General features: G+C 47.3%; 7 protein-coding genes across 7 annotated transcripts; 1 reads left to right on the forward strand and 6 right to left on the reverse strand.

The window, feature by feature from the left end:
- Positions 1 to 2,413: 2,413 nt before the first annotated feature.
- On the reverse strand, positions 2,414 to 3,235 carry K444DRAFT_493377 (hemolysin-III channel protein Izh2; the record flags this gene model as incomplete). The annotated part of the gene is made up of 1 exon (XM_024873239.1): positions 2,414 to 3,235. A coding segment is annotated over one exon (822 nt), but the record flags the coding sequence as incomplete, so codon positions are not given.
- A 2,225-nt stretch (positions 3,236 to 5,460) lies between these two features.
- K444DRAFT_579035 (uncharacterized protein) lies at positions 5,461 to 7,582 on the forward strand. The gene is made up of 4 exons (XM_024877640.1): positions 5,461 to 5,902; positions 5,956 to 6,425; positions 6,474 to 6,700; positions 6,754 to 7,582. Exons 1-4 carry the CDS (start codon positions 5,594 to 5,596, stop codon positions 7,191 to 7,193), a joined length of 1,446 nt encoding a protein of 481 aa, XP_024744334.1. The 5' UTR covers positions 5,461 to 5,593; the 3' UTR covers positions 7,194 to 7,582.
- A 1,253-nt stretch (positions 7,583 to 8,835) lies between these two features.
- K444DRAFT_514942 (uncharacterized protein) lies at positions 8,836 to 10,203 on the reverse strand (the record flags this gene model as incomplete). The annotated part of the gene is made up of 4 exons (XM_024873556.1): positions 8,836 to 9,228; positions 9,287 to 9,415; positions 9,475 to 9,642; positions 9,697 to 10,203. Coding segments are annotated over 4 exons (1,197 nt in total), but the record flags the coding sequence as incomplete, so codon positions are not given.
- Positions 10,204 to 10,750: 547 nt separating this feature from the next.
- On the reverse strand, positions 10,751 to 13,680 carry K444DRAFT_15620 (uncharacterized protein). The gene is made up of 4 exons (XM_024870639.1): positions 13,504 to 13,680; positions 12,284 to 13,436; positions 11,171 to 12,228; positions 10,751 to 11,121 (listed from the first exon to the last, which is right to left on the reverse strand). The coding sequence occupies exons 1-4, from the start codon at positions 13,577 to 13,579 to the stop codon at positions 10,856 to 10,858; spliced, it is 2,553 nt and encodes an 850-aa protein (XP_024744336.1). The 5' UTR covers positions 13,580 to 13,680; the 3' UTR covers positions 10,751 to 10,855.
- Positions 13,681 to 15,371: 1,691 nt separating this feature from the next.
- Positions 15,372 to 16,122, reverse strand: K444DRAFT_623610 (uncharacterized protein; the record flags this gene model as incomplete). Its single annotated transcript, XM_024882296.1, has 2 exons — positions 15,372 to 15,488; positions 15,547 to 16,122. 2 exons carry the CDS (start codon positions 16,120 to 16,122, stop codon positions 15,372 to 15,374), a joined length of 693 nt encoding a protein of 230 aa, XP_024744337.1.
- Positions 16,123 to 16,458: 336 nt separating this feature from the next.
- On the reverse strand, positions 16,459 to 19,934 carry K444DRAFT_606377 (uncharacterized protein). Its single transcript, XM_024878978.1, has 3 exons — positions 19,793 to 19,934; positions 17,609 to 19,734; positions 16,459 to 17,558 (listed from the first exon to the last, which is right to left on the reverse strand). Exons 1-3 carry the CDS (start codon positions 19,909 to 19,911, stop codon positions 16,822 to 16,824), a joined length of 2,982 nt encoding a protein of 993 aa, XP_024744338.1. The 5' UTR covers positions 19,912 to 19,934; the 3' UTR covers positions 16,459 to 16,821.
- Positions 19,935 to 20,020: 86 nt separating this feature from the next.
- On the reverse strand, positions 20,021 to 21,031 carry K444DRAFT_15715 (uncharacterized protein). Its single transcript, XM_024870641.1, has 2 exons — positions 20,077 to 21,031; positions 20,021 to 20,024 (listed from the first exon to the last, which is right to left on the reverse strand). The coding sequence occupies exon 1, from the start codon at positions 20,931 to 20,933 to the stop codon at positions 20,223 to 20,225; it is 711 nt and encodes a 236-aa protein (XP_024744339.1). The 5' UTR covers positions 20,934 to 21,031; the 3' UTR covers positions 20,021 to 20,024; positions 20,077 to 20,222.
- Positions 21,032 to 22,439: the final 1,408 nt, after the last annotated feature.

Raw genomic sequence — 22,439 nt, forward strand, 5'->3', positions numbered from 1 at the left:
AGGCATTGCGTAAATATACTCAATTATGGAATGCGGACATTTCGACGCCAAGACAGCGATCTTTAACACCGAATATCGGAATCTAATGATGGATCGGCAGATATCTTTTACTGTGGAACTGAGTAGGGAGGGGTTTCTGAGGAGACAATATTGAGATTTTGGTACTGGCAGAGGGCCATGGATATAGCGGGTTTTTAATCACAGTTACCCCAAGCTACAGGGTGGTTTTGAGGGAGCCTAGACCGAGCGAACAGGGGAGACGGATGAGGATAAAAAATTGGATTTTCGAATGGAGACGTTGCTTCGCTTCAAGTATTTAAGTGAAAAGCAGACTTGCTAGTTCTTATAGTCGTTCCGGTCGGAAAGGCATACGATTGCACCCCCCCTTTTTTTTTTTCGGAAGGTAGATATTTTAAAACGGTGAATGCGTAGCCTCTTCCGATTCTTCAAGCTCCATCTTTCATGTAAGGGCCTGAAGACCTGGGTCATCTAGGCTTCATGATACAGAAGAATATTTATATTTTCGCTTAGCCCAGGGTATTAATTGCTAAATTATAGGGATTCTTTAATAGAATACAGGGAGTCCATCTCTGAATTTCAATCACTGAATCGCTGTCGCTAAAGGCGGTACAACCTTCGTCCCAAGTCTTAGTTGAAAGCAGATTAGATGCAGGCTGAATGTAATAAGGAGAGGTTATTGGCTTTGCAGTTGCATGTTTCGGCTGCACAAACTTTTGTGGAGAGTGTGCAAAACGAGAGAATTTGGCGAGATGCACAGCCTCACGATCAATCCTCCTTCATCGTCTCTCTCCCCTCAACCACCCCAGTCCAGCTTCACAGTGTGATTGACCCGAGGGCCCTCTTCTGCTCCATTCCTAGGAGCTGAAAGATACAACGATACCACCATGGCGACGAACGCCTACAAGTACGATCCGCTTGACAAAGCTGCGGACGAGGTCAGGCTCGTTACGATTAAAGCTGGGAAGGCTACAAACAACATCCAATGCACCTTGAGCAAACATTTATCCAGCGAACGTCCCAGTTACGAAGCGCTGTCCTATATAAGGACCTTCAGGTTCAGTTGGTTCATAAATCCTCGTCATCATCCACGCTCTCGGACACGCTTCCTGTGCATCATGACTTCAAGTCGGTCAACATGTGCATCCCGCAACATCTCCTCGCCAGATCTGGGATGATCTATAAAGAGCCTAAATGGGATTCTGAAGATAGTATCCAGAAAATAGTGATAACGATGTTTCCTCCGTTGTCTACGGCGATGTCAAAAGGTTGGCGTTGCCGAGCTGAGCGTAAAGAAGGTTCAGTGTTTGCGCTTGTCGGTGCCTTGAAGGGTGTGTTGGTGTTTTGGCCAATCCATAGGCACCAAAAATATGACTCAATATGGTTGATGCTGGTAAAGGCGCCGTCCTTGACTAAAGAGCCTTCGGCGTTGATATAAGGCTCTCCCCAGACTTGTTTCTGAAGAGAAGCAGCAAATGTGCTCCCGCATACTGTTCGGCCAGACTTGGCTTTGGCATTTATTTTCTAGAAGTTCCATCTTCTCGTTAGCCTTCTTTTGAAACTCCTTGCTGTCTTTCGATAGGCGCGTTTGTTGGCAGCGGCAGCGGCATCGTCGAGTTTGGCTTTAGTGACGCATTTAGGCGCGAGGCGCACGCCATCGCCGCTTGGTCTGATGTTGGTATTGTTGGTTGGGTCTTGTTGAGATGAAAAATGTAAAAGTAGATTAAAGGGATGAAGGTGTGAACGTGAGTTCTCGTAACGGTTTTGTCTGAATATTATAGAGAATTCGAGATGACAGTGCTGTTTAGGTACTGGAGGTGAAAATCTTGGTTTTCGGTTGAAGTTTTGCCGAAATAGACGAGATAAAAATGTTCAAGTGAATAAGGGTGGTATGAAGAGAGATAAGAGGAACGGCATTTATCCCTCTTCAGACTATTTGCCTGCGGTTGGAAATGAAGGCAAGGGATTGAAGTTTGCCAGAGCTCACGAAATTCGGCGTATGACGGGCTACAACCATACCCCCTGATTGTACCAACTTGGTAGAACAATGATTGCAGTGAGGTGTGGTTTTCTCAGAAACGTTCTAAAATCCACGCGGCTTCTTTGAGGCGCTTCATGACCCAAGACTGCAGCTGATCCGAGTCGGAGACACCAGCGTGCGAAAATGGGTTATGCAGGGGAAACGTAAGTCCAGAAATTCGGAGGTGGCAAAGCTATCGGGATAAGATCCCAGGGCACACGTGCCACTTTTGCAACCTGCTTGAGCTTGACAAGTGATCAACGATGGCTTCATACATCTTCCTAGTAGCATAAGAATGCAACGAACAACAAAGCAACCCCGCAACCCCGCAACCCCAAACTTTATCAGTTCCCTTCAAAAATGGGTAAACGTTTCATAATGCCAGCGATATGCATCCCACACACCCGCAAAGTGCACCACACTCCCCATCACCACCAAGACATGAAATATCTGGTGACTTGAAAGAAAGATATCAAATTTGCCCGGCCACCTCGACTCCGGGAACCGAGTCGCGAAGAAGAACGCTCCAACGCCATAAATTATTCCCTCGACGAACCAAAACGGCATTCCAGACCTAACCCACATCTCCTCCCATCCATACAGCCAAAGCCCATGGCAAACTGGAGCAAATCCCGACAGGCCAGTTGCAACGAATGCTGCTGTTCGGAGGCTACGGTAGGAGAGACCTTGCAGGTTGGGATGGATGACGAGAATTGCGGTGGTGAGGGACAGGCTGATGATCATGAACCAGTATGCCCAGCACAGCATCGGCTCGTGGTAGAACCCGACGTAAATTCCCGAGAAGAAACTCCCCAGTATGAGGGTTAGAATTCCGACGTAATCGATCCGAAGCCAGAGAGATGAGACGTGAAAAGAGTGGTTCATTAATGTGTGGTACATGGAAGAGAGCAACAAGGCTGTGGTTCCGGCAAAAAGGTTGATGCTGAATATTAGCCGGTCTTGAATTGACGCATGGGGGAAGTGGCGCGTGAGCATGACTTGGAGAGAGAGTTGTGCGAAGATGGAGAAGATTGCGGGTATGAGGTGGGTGTAGATGTTTACTGTCTCGTTGTGAAGGAAGGTCCAGGAGTGGAAGCAGTGGTGTGAGGAGTAGGAGACTGGTCGGTAGCCAGAGTGGATGGAGGGGTTGTCTTGATACCAGACTGGCAGGTCTTCGAAGCGGTGGAGATGTGGAGCATCACCGGATAGTGTAGTTGAAGTGTTGTCGTTCTCCCGCTCTTCCCGGCTGTTAGCGCGTGTGAAGAGGCCACCATGCCTTCTCAAAGTGAGAATTGAGGTCATGCTGAGATGCAGATACCACCGGTCGGTGTCAGAAACAAAAGAAAGATCCGAAAGGCGGGAAAGGACAGTATGGAACGTGAGGCAGAAATGAGGTGAAAGTGGGAGGATTAAACCGATTTTATGAGATGGTGGATAAATTAATTTCGTTGGAGCCAACCACGTGACTATGAGGTCATTTCGATCCCCTTTTTCGAGTCTCCGAGGCAACCCGGTTAGCGGGCTTTGAAAAAGGGGGCGAAATCGCGCAAATATACACACAAGCATTGAGTTTATTTGGTTTCCACTTTTCAGAATCTTACCTGTAGAGGCAATTGAGAGCTTTGGGCGATTGGCCGGGTCGTATTCTATAAGGGCTGCGCTCAAAGGTGAGATCCCAACGCAGGTTCGTATCTTATCTCTTCAAATGGAAACCTTTATAAAGATTCATTTGGTCTGGATCATCCGAATATGAGAAGACGAAACTTACATACTTGTGGCATCTGAACTCTAGGTAAGATATTCTGTATAGTCGAGGCACCGAGAACAACGCGAAGTGCAAGCTCTTAGAGAACCCTCTGAGCATCTGAGACATAATTTATTATTGTTTCGTTCCAAAAGTAATTGCAATATTAGATATTTCTGGTTTCTCCTAGTTATGTTGTCCCTCACTGAAGTGGTCCTTGCCATCGCCGTCTCATCCTTTCCATGCCTCAAGCACATCAATATTATTGCCTCATAATCTCTATCGGCAATTCCAAATAGGCGTTTCTTAGCCCCGTACTCAGGGTACTGGCTCATATAGCAAAAGTACACCGAATATTAGCATCGACTCCGCCATGCACCCCACCAGAAACTTGGAGCTGTGGTCCTCCTCGTACCTTCAGAAATCAGTATCAGCTTCGTCGAGAATGTTGGTTAAGCTTCCCGTACAAACTCTCTTCAAACCAGAATTTATGAGATATCTATCCGTGTGAACTCTATTTGAAACAACCGTCAAATCTTCTTCTCAGATATCGTGGTACAACAGTGACATTAATTAACCTGTGCAACTCGAAAACAGTAAATTCAATTCAAGGGACTTGGGAAATAAGCGAGGGCTACTTGGCAACACTTCCCTTCCATACATCTCTTCTGTCGAGTTTCAACTAGTAATAATTAAGAAGTAACTCTTCTGGATGCCGCCAAGGTCTAGTGAGTGGGAGTTCTGACTCATTAGGTGAGTGATGACGATGGCGCTCTGTTCCTCGCTTAGCAAAATAAATTAGATAAACCCCCTAAATTTCAAAGAAGTTGGTCTTAACATCCTGTATAGTTATCAAAAGAAAACCAGTAAACTCGTTCTTCTAATAAAAAGAGTTAATACTGGGTCGCACTTTAACTTAAGCAAACAATAGATAGTTCTTGTAAAAGGTTAAGAGTAAAGTAAAAGCTGTGGACGTCACTAACTCTTTATAAATAATAGAAAGCGAGTATGCTCAACAAACTGCGACGGCATTGCGTGATCAACCAGTAAGACATCCCAATTTGGGAATCATTAACAGAGATATACCTTATTATATGCCTTTTTATTACCATTTGCAGATGAAGAGTGTGAAGCACTGCGGAGAGACCACAGTGACACAGCGAAAGCATTCAGTTAGGATTCACAGACCAATCAGAGATGTAGGAAGTCATTTAAACACTGTTTCAGCTATTTCGAACTTCTTTCAAATCAGTTTTGAACTTGCTTTCCCTCTTTAGGACAAATGCTTGAGAGTTCGAGGTCGATATGGCGCAGGTTTTGGGTGCATTTGACTTTCCTAAAGCAACATTGTCCCCTTCTATAGATGCAGCTATCAATATTCAAATCGTGTCTTTGAAAGGAAAGCATAGTGACTGCACGAAGCAGGGAAGCGCCATTCCCACCCCTCCCCCCCTCGAGGGTTTACCAGTGCAGAGCTCCTGCATGCTCCTAGATAATTTATGACATTTTCTGCGGCAAAGCGAAAAACGATCCATCGTAATGACGATAATACGCATGATATCTGGAGTTCAGGCTCAATTTGAGAATGATAAGGGTTAATTGGTTTCCAAATCACGTGTCACGCTCACAACCCCGCATGACGCGACGGGATCTCGAGCCTTCAACAACAATCTCCTGTTTTTTCCTCAGAACACCACGGCCTACATTCCTCCTTCTCCACCAGCAATTGCATGCATGACAAAGATCCATGATCTTTCTTCGATCCTCCTCGACAATCACCTCTCCAAACAATAATCGCGTCAACTCCGAAAATGCCAGGGCCAACCCCTCCACCCGTTGAAGCTCCAGCGCGACACTCCAGTCCCTCCCCTGCCCTTGGACAGACAATCAACCACCGCTCGAGCTTTGCAGAGAACCTTAGACACTCACCACGCTCCCAAAGACATCCTTCCTTCACACAAGCGGCGGTCCAAGAGCTGCTCAATCATCCTCCTCCCTCGAAGGCCGGTGATCCGAGATTTGTGGGTAGAGACTGGAGACAAATACGCGTCGGAGAATTGGTGGAGAAAAGCGAAGTAAGATGGGCTGAGCTTGATGTGGGAGTTGAGCAGGCTACGAAGGTACATTATCTGTATGAATCCTCATCGGGAGGCATATTCTGACGAGAGTCTAGATGTTGATTGACGCCGGACCACCGAATGTCATCCTCCTCCGCGAAAAAGCTCAAGATACCGCCGCCTGCGGGACGTTTGATTACAGCGATCTCAATGCATATCTGCTGGTTGTCGTTGGCCTCGCGAACCCAGAAGAAGCCCAATTGGTGGATTTCGATGCGCTCGCAAAGAAGACCCGTGATAGGGAGTCGATTCCACTTCGTGAAATTCAAACCCTGGCGAAGAAAGGGCCTTTAGTCACACTCCCTGAATCAGCAGATCTGTCCAAAGCCATTGAGCATTTTGGAAGTGGTGTTCACAGAATACTGGTTTGCAAGGATGGGACTACAGAGGTTGTGGGGATATTGAGCCAGTTGAAGCTGGTCAAGTTTCTATGGGACAATGGAAGCAGCTTTCCTGCTATTGATGCTTTCTACCCTATGGTTTTGAAGGATTTGAGCATTGGGACTCCTCAAACTATTGCAATCAAGTAAGTCTGCGGACCTTTTCAGAGGCGACCATATTAACATTATCATAGTGGTGACAGAAGTTTATCGGATGCCCTCCAAGTTATGAGCAACGAGGGCTTGACCAGCATTGCTGTGGTAGATAATGCTTTTAATGTCGTTGGAAATATCTCTACGGCAGATATCAAGCTTCTCACGAGTAGCAGCAAATTACCTCTCTTGCAGTCGAGCTGCATTCACTTTATTTCAGTTATCCTCAGTGAGCGAGGAATTGGTGACGGAAAGGACTCTTTCCCAGGTAAGCAGTTGTTTCCAACATCCCCTCAAAGAACCAAATTCATGCCTAAATAGTATTCCACGTCAACCCCTACTCTACCCTGGCGCATACAGTTGCAAAGCTAGTCGCCACACGGTCCCACCGAATGTGGGTCGTCGAAGCAGCCTCACCATCTCCTTCCGCGCCAGCAACACCACTAGCCACCCCCTCCATCACTCACGCCGTCCTTTCTTCTCCCGCAAATTCTACTCCCGCCTCTCCATCCCTACAAGCCGCTTTCCCCGCCGTCTCAGCAGCAGCCTTGCCTGGTGCTCGAATCTCCGGCCGCTTGACAGGCGTCATCTCGCTCACCGATATCCTAAACCTTTTCGCACGACAAAGCGGACTGAATCCATTAAGCCCTAACGATCAACGGGCACGCAGACGTAGAAGCTCAAGCAGCTCGATTAGACCGAGTATCGATAGACCGAGCATCGATTCTGCCAGGGGATCGAGTGTGGATTTGAGAAGATAATGAGACGGGGAGAGATTTGTGGGAGTCTAGTAGTTATTTTGAAATTCATGCCGAAGGATCACGGCTCGCTGGGGCAACGAAATAAAAGCTTCCTTCTCTTCGAATATGGGCGTTGGGGAAAATGGGAACCATTAATCGATGGATGGCTGCCCTTTACTCACGATACGCGCTACCGCTATTACACTCGAGACCAAGAGGCCCATTTTGGGGAAGGACACGACGGCGATTACGAAAGTTATACGGAGAGTACGAGACATGGAGTCACGACACAATGGTCATTCAGGGCATAGCAGGGCCGAAGAAAATGAAACAAATATTCATACACATGTTTGCGTGATCAGATCAAGGCCCTCACTTGGTTTGTTGTGCTAATCTGAAACTGGAGACCCTATCTCTCTTCCCTCTCCTTCCTTCGGTCCTTTCCATCCATATGATCTTTTAACTCATCCCCTCATACCTTCCGCCAAGATCTATTACCGAAATAGATGAAGCCTGTGCTTCAAACTTCACCACACACAAACTTATACATTTTAGTTGCAACTAACAGATCTATCAGCATGACTGCATTGCTGGATGAAGATCAACTTGCCGTCGCCATAGCAACTACCACGAGCATTTTTAACACAAGTTTCGACGCATTCTGCGCTATGGCATGGTCGAATACAAGTTTTGGAACAATCAGGGAGGTTTTTGATTTTATCGCCATGGGAGAGGATATGAATTAATAGGAAGAGCATAGAGGGGAGATTGGTAGTGAAGTGCATTTTGCTTTTGATAGAGGATGTTGCTTGGGGACGACGTTTTTTGGTCTGCTTCAAGATGTTGGAAAATGGGCGTGATGTGTCTTGAGGATTAGGGTACTAGGAGGGGGATGGGGAAACTTTATGGGCTTCCAGGTTGGGCCAGTGTGTCTTTCGCTTTTCCATTGCGAAGCTCTTGGATCAAGCTGATCGGCAGACCCGCAGATATGAAATTTACCTCGATTTGCTCTCTTATTTAGAGGAGAAAGCCATTTTGAGAGGAAGTTTGGGGCTGTCTATCTGTTTATACTGTACCGTGATCTCTGGTACATTGATCTTCACGGACACGATTTCCAGTTAGTCTTGCACGGCAGATAAATCGAGACAGAAGTACAAATTCACCAATAGCCGTTCTCATTATTAGTAGAAGAGATAGAAAGAGCTTTTGATGTATTTGGCTTTGAGTAGGCCGAAGAGGGCATTTCTTTGTTGGTATATGCTGGCTAGGCTAGAGCCCCCAAGATCCCAGAATGAGTTCTGTCGTTCATTCTTCCCTCCTCTCCTCTCCACTTCCTAGCTTTCTTCCCCTCACCCCTCCCACAAAAAGTTGTCCCCGAACCAGGCGGAAGCAAATGCTTGGAGGTTAAAAGCAGCAACCGTCAACTCTTAGCGTTGCAGCTATCATCCATTACCTGCATTGCTCATTATGAAAAAAGAAACTTACTATCAAGCTCTTCTACTTTGCAATCATTACGAACACGGTTGGAGTCGCCGTTGTACTCCTTGGGCATTAGAATCTGTTTATCCTACTATACAGGGATATCACGCCTCCAATATAAACTTTTTTTTCGCCTCTGGACTGGTCATTTAACAATTGTGAAAACAGACAATAATGCGTATATTCAGGATGTACCTGATATCGCTTCGTCTGTCTCGTAGGACCGCCTTGATGTCAAAGGATCCCCCACACGCCATGATGGAAGTTCGACCCCTAGATCTGGGACCCCCTTAGGCTGACGTCGAGATCGCCATTCTCCGCTCCTGAAACTTATCCACAAATCCATAATATTTTCCAAACTCAGCGCTAGGCCGTATGTGCCGACCACAAAGCTGACAGTTAAAGCTGCGTATAGAGCATTGGTAGCATTGTCCATAAAAGTGGCGTGATTTATTGAAAACAGACCGCTGACGAACCCAAGAGGTAGGTATGCGATTGTGATATATGTGAGAATCCTGATATTGTTCCCTTGTTTGATGGTTGTGCGGTTGTCTTCGACGTTGGTGACTGCGGAGATCTGCCTCAAAGGTCAGTGATTCAAAGGCTGATGAATGTGAGGACCGGAGACTACTTACACCGTCCCTCAGTCCCGTCACTTGCCTGATCTTCAACTGCGTTCTTATTTGGACATCTGACAACATCCCACATCGTTTCTCGAATTCTTCTAGGACGTTGAGATATTCCTGGAGAAGATCGATATGCAGCTCGCCTGACTCCTGAACCACGTGTTAGCTAAGGGATGCTTGTGGGAACTGAGACCTACCTGTTTGATTGTGCGTTCCATTGCCTCCCGTGCCTTCTGTATCTGTGACAAAGAAGCTGATAACCTGTCGTCAAAGACACGGAGAGCCTCTAAACCCCACAACATTTTCTTCAGTTTGTCAACAGCTTTGCTACTTCCCCATTCAAGACCTTGTAACAAAACTCTATCCTGATGGCGAACAAAAATTAGTCGGAAACTTAAGTAAAGGTAATATTTACGAACCCCAAGTTCAACAATGCTATCCAATTGTTTTAAGATGGAATCATACTCCTCGGCGAGTTTCTCTGAGAAATGGCCAAGGAGAATTAGGAACACCAGACATCGTCCGCTCACTTGTTGGTTGATGAATCGTTGAAGTACTTGTGGCAGAGCTTCAATAAGTCCCGATACTGGCTTATGTTCTGTAAGCGAGGACCAAATGGAGCAGGTCCAAAAATATCCAGAAGGATCACCGGTAATAACCAATGATGAGGAGCGCTCTTCCATGACATAAGTCGGGGCCGTCCGTGTGTAATTTGTTGGTCCACCCAGCATTGCGATGCCTGCAGGAGGAAAATCGCCGTTCTTTCTAGGCTCTGCAAATTGATGGGAGTCTCTTTCGTCGTTGGATCCAACACACCAATACGAAATCGTTATTGTAGTCGTCCACACTGCCTCTCTTCTCTCTTGAAACCTGGACGTGGAGCCGAAGTAGTCATCGAAGGTGTCAAGGGCGTCAGGGTGCCAGAGGTATACAAAGCCTTTGACTAGCGAAGGGCAGCATTTCTGAGTGAAACTTAGAAGCAAGTGCAGTCAGCTTTGAAGGCCCATTTTTATCACATTTTCGGGATTGCTTACAGTATTCGGTGCTTTGCCCCCAGGTCAACAAGCTTCTCCAAGTTAGCGAACTCTACTTCATCCATGCTTGGCCTGTGGTCGGGGAACCCACTCTCCTATTCAGGACGCTGAATAGTTTCTTCTGATACTGTTCCAGTTGTTCAGACGTGTATGACTTAGGATACTTGAAGAGTCGAGCCATCTCATCTATATTTGTCCCAATGCGTGAGCCAGCTGCACGATAGCCGACTGGTACATGTGTAAGAGATGCCATAAAATCGTGGAGAGTTACGGCCGTCAAAGTAAACTCGAATTCGGGGTTCAACAACAGATCGAAAGCACTAAAGTATCTCATATCTTCAGGCGCAACTACTTCCTGAATATTCTCTAGATTCCAGTCCGGTGTCTTGATGTTTCCTTCTTCATCCCTGTCATTCGCCTTTTTGTGTTCAAGATACTTGTAGAGTTCTTTTCGTAGTGGGACATATTTCGTCTGAATCGCACGTGTGGTATCCTCTATAGACTGCACCTGGTATCTCTGGTGGAAAGTTAGCTTGACAAAGCTTCAAGCAACATTCCAGAGAGCGAATAAATATACCGGATAGAAAGAATGACCAGGGTGGCAGCCGATCCAGTCAAAGAACTTGCTCTGGGAGTCCAGATCTCTATCGCCAGTAGTTGCTAAAGTCTGCTTTATTTGAGAGATAATGTCGCTAATGGGGTCTTCTTCGCGTTTCTCCTTAGTGGTGGGCTGGTGTTCGACAGGCACGTCAGGGACCGATTGTGCAAGTTTCTCGACGGCCTCCTCTGACTTGGCAGACTTGAGCCTTCCTATCATTCAGTTAGCCTAGATCTGGTACAAGATGACAGTTATAATTACCTTCGGTCTTGAGATCGAGGATTGTTGCAGAGAAGACACTCAGAGGCTCAAGATCCCACCACGTTCCAACCACGTTGAAGTCAGCACGGTCCCAAGAGGTCATGAACGTGTAGTCAGCAAGCACAAAATCGAAGCATCTATCTCTACTCGAGCGAACATTCTCCCCCTTCGTTATCCGCAGGAAGCTGTGATGATTGAGAAACGATAGCTCCCACGGACCTGAGGAGGTAATCCTTGATGTCTTCCATGCTTTGGGGCCTGGATTGAATTTCGTCGTTCGCTCTCTTTCCTCGATTCTTGCTCGTGTTTGCTTCGCTCGTGCTTCTGCCAGACTTGCGGTGAAAGGAGTTTGCAGTGTTTGCAAGTCCAATTCCTCCCCCAATAAAACAAGACGGTCCATCTCCTCGTGTTCCAACGAGTATGGCTCGTTCTGTTTTGTTTTAAGCCTGGTGACGTATTTCTGGAACTTGAGTTGTGATTTTGTCACGGCATCCCTCTCAAGCCCCGCTGCTGCGTACCCATCTGAGTCCCGACCAACAGGCTCGCGGAGGATCAGAAGCAGGCAGCATAAGTGAAACCATTGCAAAACGTCATTCTTCGGAGTGGGATCTTCTTGGCCACGAGTCCTCCGTTTTTCGACTGATGTGTACGCTTTCTTGAGTTGCGGCAAAAGGATTTCAGATTTGAGATCCTCTGTTATTGCCCGTGGACAATATCTCATGGCATACCAAACTGCCAGAGATGCAAAGCAGGCTTGGTTATAGGATCGGTCAACGTTGACAGATTCTCTCTGCTCCCGACAGTGTTGAATTCTTGCGGGCGAAATATGACTCTTGGAAATTTCTGGACCTCGTTCAATCTTCAGGGGAAGCAGTAGTTCCCGAGGTCTGAGGTCTGTCTCTATGAGCCAAATCAGAATCGCACGGATATGTCGTCGCAACTTTGCCAGGTAAGCTGCTCGCATCTCATCCAAAGGGCAAAGCGTCTCCAGTAGGTCGGGTTCAAAGTATCTTGTTCGGATGAACTCGTGGACTTTCACTAGTAAGCGAATTTGCCAACTTTGGAGTCATATGTCAGCAGGATACAGAGAAAGGGAGGATTAAACAGCCTTACAAACTGCTTTGAACGTCCACGTATTGAGAGGTTATTATATTTCGAACGAGAGCAATTGGTACCTCCTTTTCTGCATCTTCTGGCGTGCCTTGGGTTGAGGTTTCTCCTGCGGCAGATGAAAGGATATTCGATGCAGACGCGATAATTGGAGGGTCGTCGGGGACAGGGACAGAAGAGACGCAAAGAATCTGCTCAACACATCTTCCAACAACGCAAAACTCGACCGCTTCACTGGATTCGTAATTTGTCGAACAAAGTGCCGTCCATAATCTGTCCGTCATGTTCAGGGAAGTGCTGGAGGTTCCCAAATAGTTCTCGATATCCTCAAAATACTTTCCATCAAGCTCAGAAAGACCAGGTTGATTGATTGGGGCATCGTCCCGCAAGGCATACCTGGACACAATGATTGTCGGCCTGCCAACGTAGAGGTCAATGTCATGCGTTCTTGAAAGGTCCGGTACCTGGACTTCGTGGGAAGCACGAGACAATTGCGACGGTCCGAGTTCCTGTGGAAGATTATTCACAAATATTTGAACATCCAAGCGCCTCTGGTACAGTTCACTGATGCAGCTGAGCTGATTCTCTTCAAAACGTAGTCGAAAAGAGTCGGCAATTGGAGGCCCTCCATTCGAGCAAGGACACCCAAATTGGATTTTCCCTCCACTCTTCAGTTTGATGGTTTCACTTTCCAAAGTATTTGCCGAGTCGAAGTCACTCAGTGAGCCTCCCCTTCCCCACTTGATACGTGCAATCTGAAATAGTGTGCCATCTTTAACAAAGGATATCTCTTCGAAAGAGCCGCTGTTCCCGTCGTCAAAAGCGGCCTTCTTTCTGAGGTCATATTGAATGTAAGGCCACCGAAGATTGACGAAACCCTGCGCTTGCTTCTCGCCGAGTTCAAAAAGAGACTCAGGATGGATTTGAACGCCAAAAGACCCTTTCAGCCCAGACACATCTGGTCTCTGAGCTCTGGCTAGAATTGCATCCGGAGTATTTTGGAAATGGCCTCTGACATACACAATCCCACAATGGTCATCTGGCGCTGTGAGTTGAAGAAGTTCATGGTAGTCGCTCAAAGACGCTGTGTAACCGTCACACCCGAAATCTGTCGTTTTGGCGGGATGGTCCGCCAAACAAGTCGTAAATGACTGAGCTACTCGAAGAAGAGGATCAGAACCTGTCAAATGGCCCAATTCCAAATAGAGTAAGAAGTAACTTACATTTTTGAAGATCGGCAAGCCACGCAAACTCTGTCGGCTCTGGAAGCGAGTCCATTTCTCCTCGCTCTGTGTTCATCCTCTGGATCTTGCAGACTGAGATACTGCGATCACAAACTCCGGACCCGTCATGTGGACTCTAGTTTTCCCGACTGCCTCATGGCGAGGGGGAAGACGGACAGGCTCATCCTTATGTATTAAGTGAGAAGAGGCTCAGCCGGATCGGGGCGAAATGAGAAATGGGGTGTAAGCCCGCTTTTCAGCTGGGCGGGTCCCAGCGCTCTCATAGGCTCAGCTCAACGAAGTGTCAGCCTAACGTCCCGTTGCGGCAGGGAGGTGACGACCCGCGACAGGGTTTGCACGACTAGACCAAATATGGTGAGATTGTGCAAGCCGCAGGCATCTCGCGTGGTGGATCAGTGAAACTTAAATTCGAATAGGGGCAAACTGTTTGTCGAAATCTGTGCAATCCTCTTCGATCTATTAGTAAATGTCAGTCCGAATTTTGGTGAGAATATCCTTCTGGTTCTCTCGAAGCAGAAACCCTCCCATTTGCGCACTTGTGGCAGAAAACCCCCCTGCCTTTGCTAGCATTATTGTGTTTGCTCAGCCACAGCGCGTAACAATTTCTTACCCACCAATTGTGCAACCTCTTTCTCCAGTCACAGACTGTTCTTTACATCTTTTTGGTGGTAAGAACTCGTACACTTCATCTCAAGTATGGTACGTCTAGCGACATAGCCATGTCAGACCAATATCAGGATACAAGGCTACTCGAGCCTGATGCCTTCCGTCTCATCGTTCTCCAACCTTCTCCACAACTCACGGCATCACTAGACATCGTGATCACCCCATCAACTCTCAGTCAATGTGAAGGCGAGATCATCGACTATTACATAACGCTATCATATGTATGGAGAAATGAAAACAATACCCGCAGGATTCATATCGATTTTAAACAGCTCGCGATCACCGCTAGCCTCGAGTCAGTTCTCCGCCATCTTCGCAGCACAAGTCGCACAGTGAAAATCTGGGCTGAAACCCGGCATTCTTGCGGAACGCGGAAGCTTGGAACAAAAAAAGAGAAAGGGAGAGCCAAGTACTCCTGAATAGGGCAATTAGGTTCTGCAAAGATGTCAGTGGGGACTGGTCCTATCGTCATTAAAAAATTGCACTGCTTCGGAATTTGACATGCGCGCGTGTCCCAAGATCAGCTCAGGCAGGAGACATAATTGTCACCTCGGCTCAGGACCAGGAATAAAAGTTCGTGTCATTAGGGAGCTATCCAATACAAATATCAGCGCATATCCGGACCTCAAAGCAACGGTTCTTGCTCAAATAGACAGCGAGATTGTTTTTCTCTTTCGTGGACAGATGACGGTTTCCCTATTCTAAGCTGAGAGGCAGAATGAGCTTGGCGTTGGACAATGCAAGCATTGATTACTTCAATTTTGTCGGGTCGTGTTTGTTAGTGAGGGAGGTGGATGTGGCATGGGAACATAAGCTGAGAATATTTGCGCTTCATTGAGGGAACGTATCCAATTAGAAGCAATCACTACGTCCGCTTTCCACTTCACCCAAGTTCCAAACAATCTCAAGACAAGGTAAGCTAAACTGCAAACCTGCCAAACTCATAACGTAACAATTCGAAATCAGGCAGGAATTAATAGCAATCTTACTAGATGAAAGTTGTTGGAGGAGAGGGGAAAGCCACCTGATCAAAGAACGAAAGCGAAACAGTGCAGTGGTTATTACGCGCACAATGTTTTGAATTCGTCAAAGAGAGAGAATCATACCACTTGAGCGGGAGGCTAGAAAGCCTAGAGTCATTGTTATTACCCCAAACTCCCGGCATCTAGCCCAACCGAATCCTAAGCAAGCCCAAGCCTTCCACCGATTGCTACGTCTAGCAGCTCTTGTCTGACATGGTCTTCTTTGTCCTTTGCTCTCTTGTCCTTTTCACAACTCGCATCTTCAACGTCGTCCCTCTACCATTTTGAAGAGCAAGAAGCGCAGCTCTGAACTTGTCCGTTTTAACCTCAATACCCAAGAAACTCCATACATCAATTTACCCAATGGTGTTTCACAATTCTCCCACAAATGTCCCTCCAATAAGTCACCCTCGCCACAAATATCCATCGCTCTTCCCTCCACCATTGGAGGCAATGTCGGTCCCCCTTCCGTCGGCGGTGGGTCCCAAACCCGATAGGGTGTTGGATCAGGCAGAAGAGGCGGCAATCTCATTTTCCTCATATATTGCGCAGCCATCTCAATCCATCCGTCCAAGGCCCCCCTCTTCCACCACCCAGGAATCTCAACACCATAGCTCGTCTCCCCCTTTCCCCAGAATTCACACTCTGCCTCGAACTTCACGATTACAGGCCAGAGCTTGACGATCCGTTCTTGACCCGTGCCTTTTAGTTCGAACAGGTCATTGGTCTTGAGGAGTGTCATGAGGAGGCTGTTAGCAGCGATGTATTCGTCAGGGGTGAGATCGAATCCGCGGTAGATGGCTTCTTTGGACCATGAGGTGCGCGGGGTGTAGGTGTTGATGTACCACGCGTCAGTGACTGGCTCAGCGCCGTTGGCGCGTAGATGGTGACGTGGATCGACCGGGTTCATTGTGATGGAGATGTCAGACTATGTTATCCTGATGTGTACAGTGCTCTATTATTGGCAGGAAGCAGATGCCACTGCTTGATTGGAGTCTGGAGAATCGACGAGAGGATCTGAGCGCCTTGAAGAAAGCCACGAAAAGAGATCGGAAGCAGAGTGAATGTATTGGCAGGGCCAGAAACAGTCTGAGGAGGTTACTCGGAGTGAGAAGTCTTTCGATCAACGTAGCCGTGGTGTCCAGATTGTCTGTAACGATCGCAGAGAGCGCATGAAAGTGACGCGGATATGTCACTGGTTTCCTGGAGAAGGTGGTGACAGGACGTGAATGTTGGGAGAAGTCACTAGGAGAATCTGAATGCTGTAAAGAAGAGCGGCCATGATTGGATTTTAGTAGGGGAAGGTGACGAAATCGTCTGAACATTGTGCGGAAAGTCAGTGACAAGATATAAAAGTGCAGGCCAAGCGGGGTGGATGCTTTTTGAAAACATTCTGGCCCGGCTACGCTGAGAAGTGAATCCACCTGATCAATGAAATCCGTAAATAACAACAAAGATGGTATAACAGCCTGGCCATTGATGAAAGAATTGAAATGCATACCATTCCCGAGAAGTGAGGTTTTCATCTCTCCTCATTCACCCAGTTCCCATCCCCGATCCCAACACGAAGCAAACCGCAGCGCCTTCCCTGAACGCCAAGTCCAGAACTCTAAAACCACTTCCCCGTAATCCCTCCAAGAACTAGATTCCGCTTTTGCTTCGAGATATACTTATTCACATCATCCGCCCACCCGGCACTATTCTCCTGCACCTTATCCATGCTATCCCCCATAATATTCAGTTTCTCCGTCCTCTCATTCAGTTGCCTCGTCATATACTCTCCCCAGCCCTCAGTTGACTGGGATCCCGGTATTCGCGAAGAGCCAGGAGAGCCGAGTCTAGCTAGACGATCCTCTTCTGCAGCCGCAGCCATCATGCGCTTGCTCGGCGGCCGGTCGGGACCTCCGATGAGAAGATCTAGATCCGTGGGACTCACGTATTGAGTGCCGGCAATCCATTGTAGGTTGGAGATTGTTGGGCGAGAGGGGACGACAGATTGGGGGTTGTAGAGCTTGTCTTGGGATTTAGGGAGGGGTTGGCCGGTGCCCCAGACGCTGATCATGGCAATTTCTGAAGGACCGGTCCAGCCGATTATGTCTCCTGATGAGGTGACAACTGTGCTTGTTGTTCTTGTTCTGTCGAGCATGCCGAGTTTGGAGACGCCGATTTCTTTTAGACCTGGGAGGGAATAGGCTTTTGTTGTGCCGTCGCCAAAGACACCAACGAGGGCAAAGCCGTGGTCATCAAACTCTGTGACGGTGGCAGCATCACAGAGGAAGTCGTCCCAGGACTTGTGCGCACCTTTGGCTGTCGCTGGCTTGAAGATCCGTACCTCTGTTTGGGTGACTTGAAGATCGTTAGTGGTGTCTCCAGAAAAATGGGCCACTGTTACTTGCCAACTACGAGTGTACCATGCGTCTGTTGGCCGCTTCTAAGTGCAGCAACTGCTGGGCCCGTGGCAGCAGCAGGCTTCCCAGTATCTGCTACAATCGGCGCAATGGAGATAATCTTGTCCGCAAGTGCAGTAACACCAGCAAACTGAGCAGTATAACCACCATTTGGTTGAGGAAGAATCTTGAAAGTGAGGACTTTGCCTATATTCGTGCCAACAAAGCAAGCGATACTCGAGTAATTATCTCCTTCCAGGGTCATGACTCCGAATTCGATAACCGTTGGCCAATCTTTCCCTGACGCTGAACCGCTACCTTTCTTGACGAAACTGCCTCGTTTATCCGCTTTAGCAAAATCTGCCATTGAAGATTTAAATATAACAGCGGGCCCACGGAGGTCGATGATTGAGAAGACTCCACCTTCTGATCCCACACCAACAAAACCCACGTCAGAGATTTTGAGTGTAGTGATTGGTCCTTGTGCCATATCGTAGAGGACGAAAGGCTGCAGACCTTCTTTAAGTGGAGGTTCTGCACGAGTAGAGATATCCGTGATGCCTCCAGGCACGGTCTCTACAGCTTGGGGCGCTTCTCGGCCATATAGCTTGTTGCCACCCCACCTGTAAATGACAACCTCGCCAGTAGCGGTACCGACTGCAAATTCGCCAGTGTTGCTTCCCATACTCACGGTCGTAATATTGACATCGCCGTATCGGGCTAGAGCTCTAGCAACATCGACTTGCAGAACAGTGCTATTCTCGAGTTCATCGGCATGTCCAGCATCCCAGATTCGAACTGTGCCATCGCCGTGGGCCATCTGAATGATATTCCGAGCCTCAAATCTCTTCATGGGGTGTGTGGCTTCGGCACCACCTTTTACTAACTGAGGTCCTTGCTGACGGCTCTCAGTCATGCCCAGCCATCTGCCTCTATCCACAGGTGTGACAGCCATGTGTGTTACGAAAGGATGAACAAAGCAGACCGAAGGATGTAGTTGATTTGTAGGTGAGATGGGGTATCCAGAAGGAAAGCTCAATGTAATTAGCTCTCCTGAAGTCAAAAGAGCAATGACGGCGATAGGATTTTGCGCTCCAGCAAAATGAGGCGATGCACGAGGAACGAGACAGAAGTCTACGATCTCGGCACCCTCGGGAGTAGGAAGGAAATGCTGCTTTTTGGTTTGGAAATGATCTGTCAGGATTGGCCAAGTTGATGTTGCATACACTGGAGTCGGCCCTAGCTCAATAAAGGTCAATCCCTTTTGTGGGAGGGTAGTTGGTGCGCCACCAGCGACCAGGATACCAGTATCATCAGGATTGTCCTTACAACACCATGCAATCCTCGCAAATGGCTCTTTGATAGCCAGGGTTCCCGGTGTGTTGCCAAAGGCGTTTGACGTAGTTCCTGGTTTGTCGACATGGCAGTCCGTCAAGGTTCTCGCCATTACGATTCTGCCATCTTTTGGATCCCAAAACACCATACTCGCATCATCATATGCAGTACCAACAAATGTTCCTGAAGGATGCCAGAAGACGTTCGTAAGACGTGGTTTCCGTGCCTTGTCAGCTGCCAAAGGGTCCGAATCGCCACCCGGTGCCCCAACCGGTACCTCATAATCGAAGTATTTGATCGGCTTGGCCTGCTTGAATGAATAGATACAAGCACCATCAGTATACCCTATCAACAGCTGGCCAATGTCCCGGGGATGTAGCTGCATAGAAACAATAGACAGTAATCTCGAGCGTGGATTCCGCTCCCTCCAGAAATTTGGCAGCCGGAGAGGTGCCAATTTCTCCCGGTCGATGTCATAGGCAATGACCTCTCCACTTTGCAATCCGATCAACGCCCAGTCCAGCATAGGATCAGTCACCAGCGCCGTAACTACGCCTGGCGGCGAGTAGTTGGCAATCTTCTTCCCCGTCGCGAGGTCCCATATTATCAGTTCGTTCTTCGAGTCGAGACTTATGAGGCGGTCGGAGACAAATTGAAGTGTCTTGACTGAAGCTCGGCGGGGTAGCGTGAGGACGACTTGGACGCGATTCTGACCGAATATGTATATCTGTCCGCTGCCAAAGCTTGTTTCGTTCGTTCCTATCGCGAGGAGGGATTGTACGGGATCGTATGCTAAGGATCTGGTAGGTGAAGTACGGTCAGCGGGGCGTCGGCGGGGTCCTTGGAGCTCCAACATACCCAATCTGCGAGTTGATTCCGAATCGAGCTTGGTCATCTGGCGCAAATAGGCCTGGAAGTATTGCCGCAGAAAGGTCATGCTGGATACCAGCTTGCTTTCCGCGTAGGAAGCCTGCCATCTTGGTTGGTGGGCTGCAAAGCGCAAAGGGAGGTTGGAAATGTTGTCCCAACTTCGTCATCGGCTGCACGGCTGCACAGCCCCCACACGTGATTTGGACGATCTCGAGTATCCCTGGAAGGTGATTAATGTATTCCTTATCAAGAATTGTGAGGATTGCAAGTACGGTTTCACTGATCATCATCAAAATTAAAGGAGGTGTCCGGTCAATGTAAAGTCTGGCATTAGTTGCTATACAGATTGACCCGCTCTACCAGGAACAATCGGAATAATCGGGACATTCAACACTACCCATACAACTCCAACTTTCGATCAGGCCCGTTTAGCCTTTTTGGCAAGAGCTCTCCCCTTGATATTCATGGGAGCCTTACGTTTCCTCCCCGCAAAAGACTTAGGTTTCTCTTCCACGACATTCTCTGGCTCTTCTTCCTCAACAAGCACATACTCATCAGGCATCTCAGGTCCTTCCCCATGTCCCCAAATTGCCCAATGCCCCTTCCATGCCTCCAGCATCCTCAACTCCGTAGCCCAAATCTCATCTGCCAACATTTGTTTCATCGAGGGCAAGGTAGCCTCTAGTTCTTCTTTCCGAATACCTTCACCAATCATCTGCTCCGTCGACGCAATATGGTTCTGGAGCCTCTCAATGGCGCTTGAGTATGTTGGAGGAGGGTACACCGCGGCCGTTTCTCGTGCTCTTGCTGCAATGAGGTCGCAAAGTCTGCATCGCGGAATCGAGTGGTCGATGGTCGGATCTAGTGTAACTACAGGGAAGTTTTCGAGCATGAATGCCAAAGTCGGGGGAGTGGCAACGAAACACTCTTCATGCCCACAAGTAGCCATGGTATCTAGGAAGTGGATCGTGCTTTCTTTTCTGATGGAGATGAGGCTTGAGAACTGCCAAAGTGAAGCTTGGGACACAAGTCGGGTGGTTTTCTTGCTCGAAATTGCCTGTGAATCATGATGATTAATGTTCGTTGGAGATACCAATGTGAAGATAGTGAGTAGACAAAGAGATAGCATAACTGAATGCAGCCATGGTATTTGGTAAAGAGAAATGCATCTCAATGATTGACTATGCTCCTAACAATCTTCAACAAAGGCAGGTCCTTTGTCCGAGGTACCTAAAAGAAGCACCTCAGTAGAGGCAATAAGCATTCGATGCAGTCCCAACAGCGACTTGCATTTCCAGTGTTCCTTTGGCCTTTGCTCATCAGATCAAGGGAGCCCTTTGATGGTGAATGTCCCGTTGTTCATATTTCTCCCACCCAACGCATTCTCATGCCACAGGCTGGAGGGTAAGTATAAACGATAATAATTCTCCTCTCTCCTCCAATTTCCCCTCCAAGACCTGCCATTGAAGTAGACGTAAGCCAGAGTGAATATGAAGGATTGTAGTTTTATGTGAGGAGGAAAGAAGAGTTTGAGATCTAGCTCGAATTTGAGGCGGAAATTTTCGAAGTTGTCATGTGACCAACCCTAGCGGGGACTACAGTCGGTCCAACCCAAACACGACAAAACGGTCGCTCTTTTACGCCCATAATAACTTTTCAACCACAACCCTAATTAATTTATACTAAGTAATGCGATTATAGAATAGAACCAGGCGAAAAATACCTATTAATCAGATTTTTGATATAATTTGTGGTTTATTAATAATTAAGGCCTAAAGTGCACGGACCCTTTTTACTTTTTTGATTTTTCATCATACAAAGCGCAAAAATATTTGCTCGCTAAGGTCACGTGATCCCGGACTTCAGGGAGAGATCGCGGCATCTCACTAGCCTTATTATTAATAAAATAATAATAATTAAGCCCTATAAGCTTAATGGAACCTTTCTAAGTACTAAATATAGCTTTTTCTGGTACCATATATATTATATATATAGTGGGGCTATAATTATATAGGTTTCAAGCTTACTTTTAGCTGAACTAAATCTATAAACCTAGCTTCTTATTTAGCTACCTTCTTTCCCATCCTTTTGCATATTATCCCATTCGTCCATTACCTTTTTAGATATCGTTCTATAGCGTTTTTGCTTCTTTACGCACCAAGCAGCTTATTTAATACTCAATCCCTTCCAATATGCATCTATCCAGCGGAACGTACGGTTGCAAAACCTCCGTATAGTCTCAATCAAACAAGCTTCAAGTGCCTCTACTACCTTAACCTTAGTATCTGGGAAGCTAACCTTCTTTACTTGACGAAATCGAGTTTTGCTATACCCCTAGTATATCTCAATTAGGTTAATTTCGCAGTGGAACTTCGGTAGAAATATAGCCTTATGTCCCCGCTTTGTAATAAGCTCTTTAATTTAACTCTTCTCCTCAAAGAAATCTTTGTGATTCGAGAGTATATGAGCTAAACAGTACGTTTGTTCGATAGCGGGAGGGTATTCAAGGGGTGTAGTGTACTTTTAGTACCCTTTGGATACTTAAATCTTAAGCCAGGTATATTGTACCCTCGCTTAATAAGAATCTGTTCCATGCCCTTAGGCTCTCTTTCTCTATTCGGATTAAGTTGCCAAA

This window comes from Hyaloscypha bicolor (genome assembly GCF_002865645.1).
Source record: "Hyaloscypha bicolor E unplaced genomic scaffold K444scaffold_10, whole genome shotgun sequence".
In the NCBI taxonomy this organism is placed as follows: domain Eukaryota; kingdom Fungi; phylum Ascomycota; class Leotiomycetes; order Helotiales; family Hyaloscyphaceae; genus Hyaloscypha; species Hyaloscypha bicolor.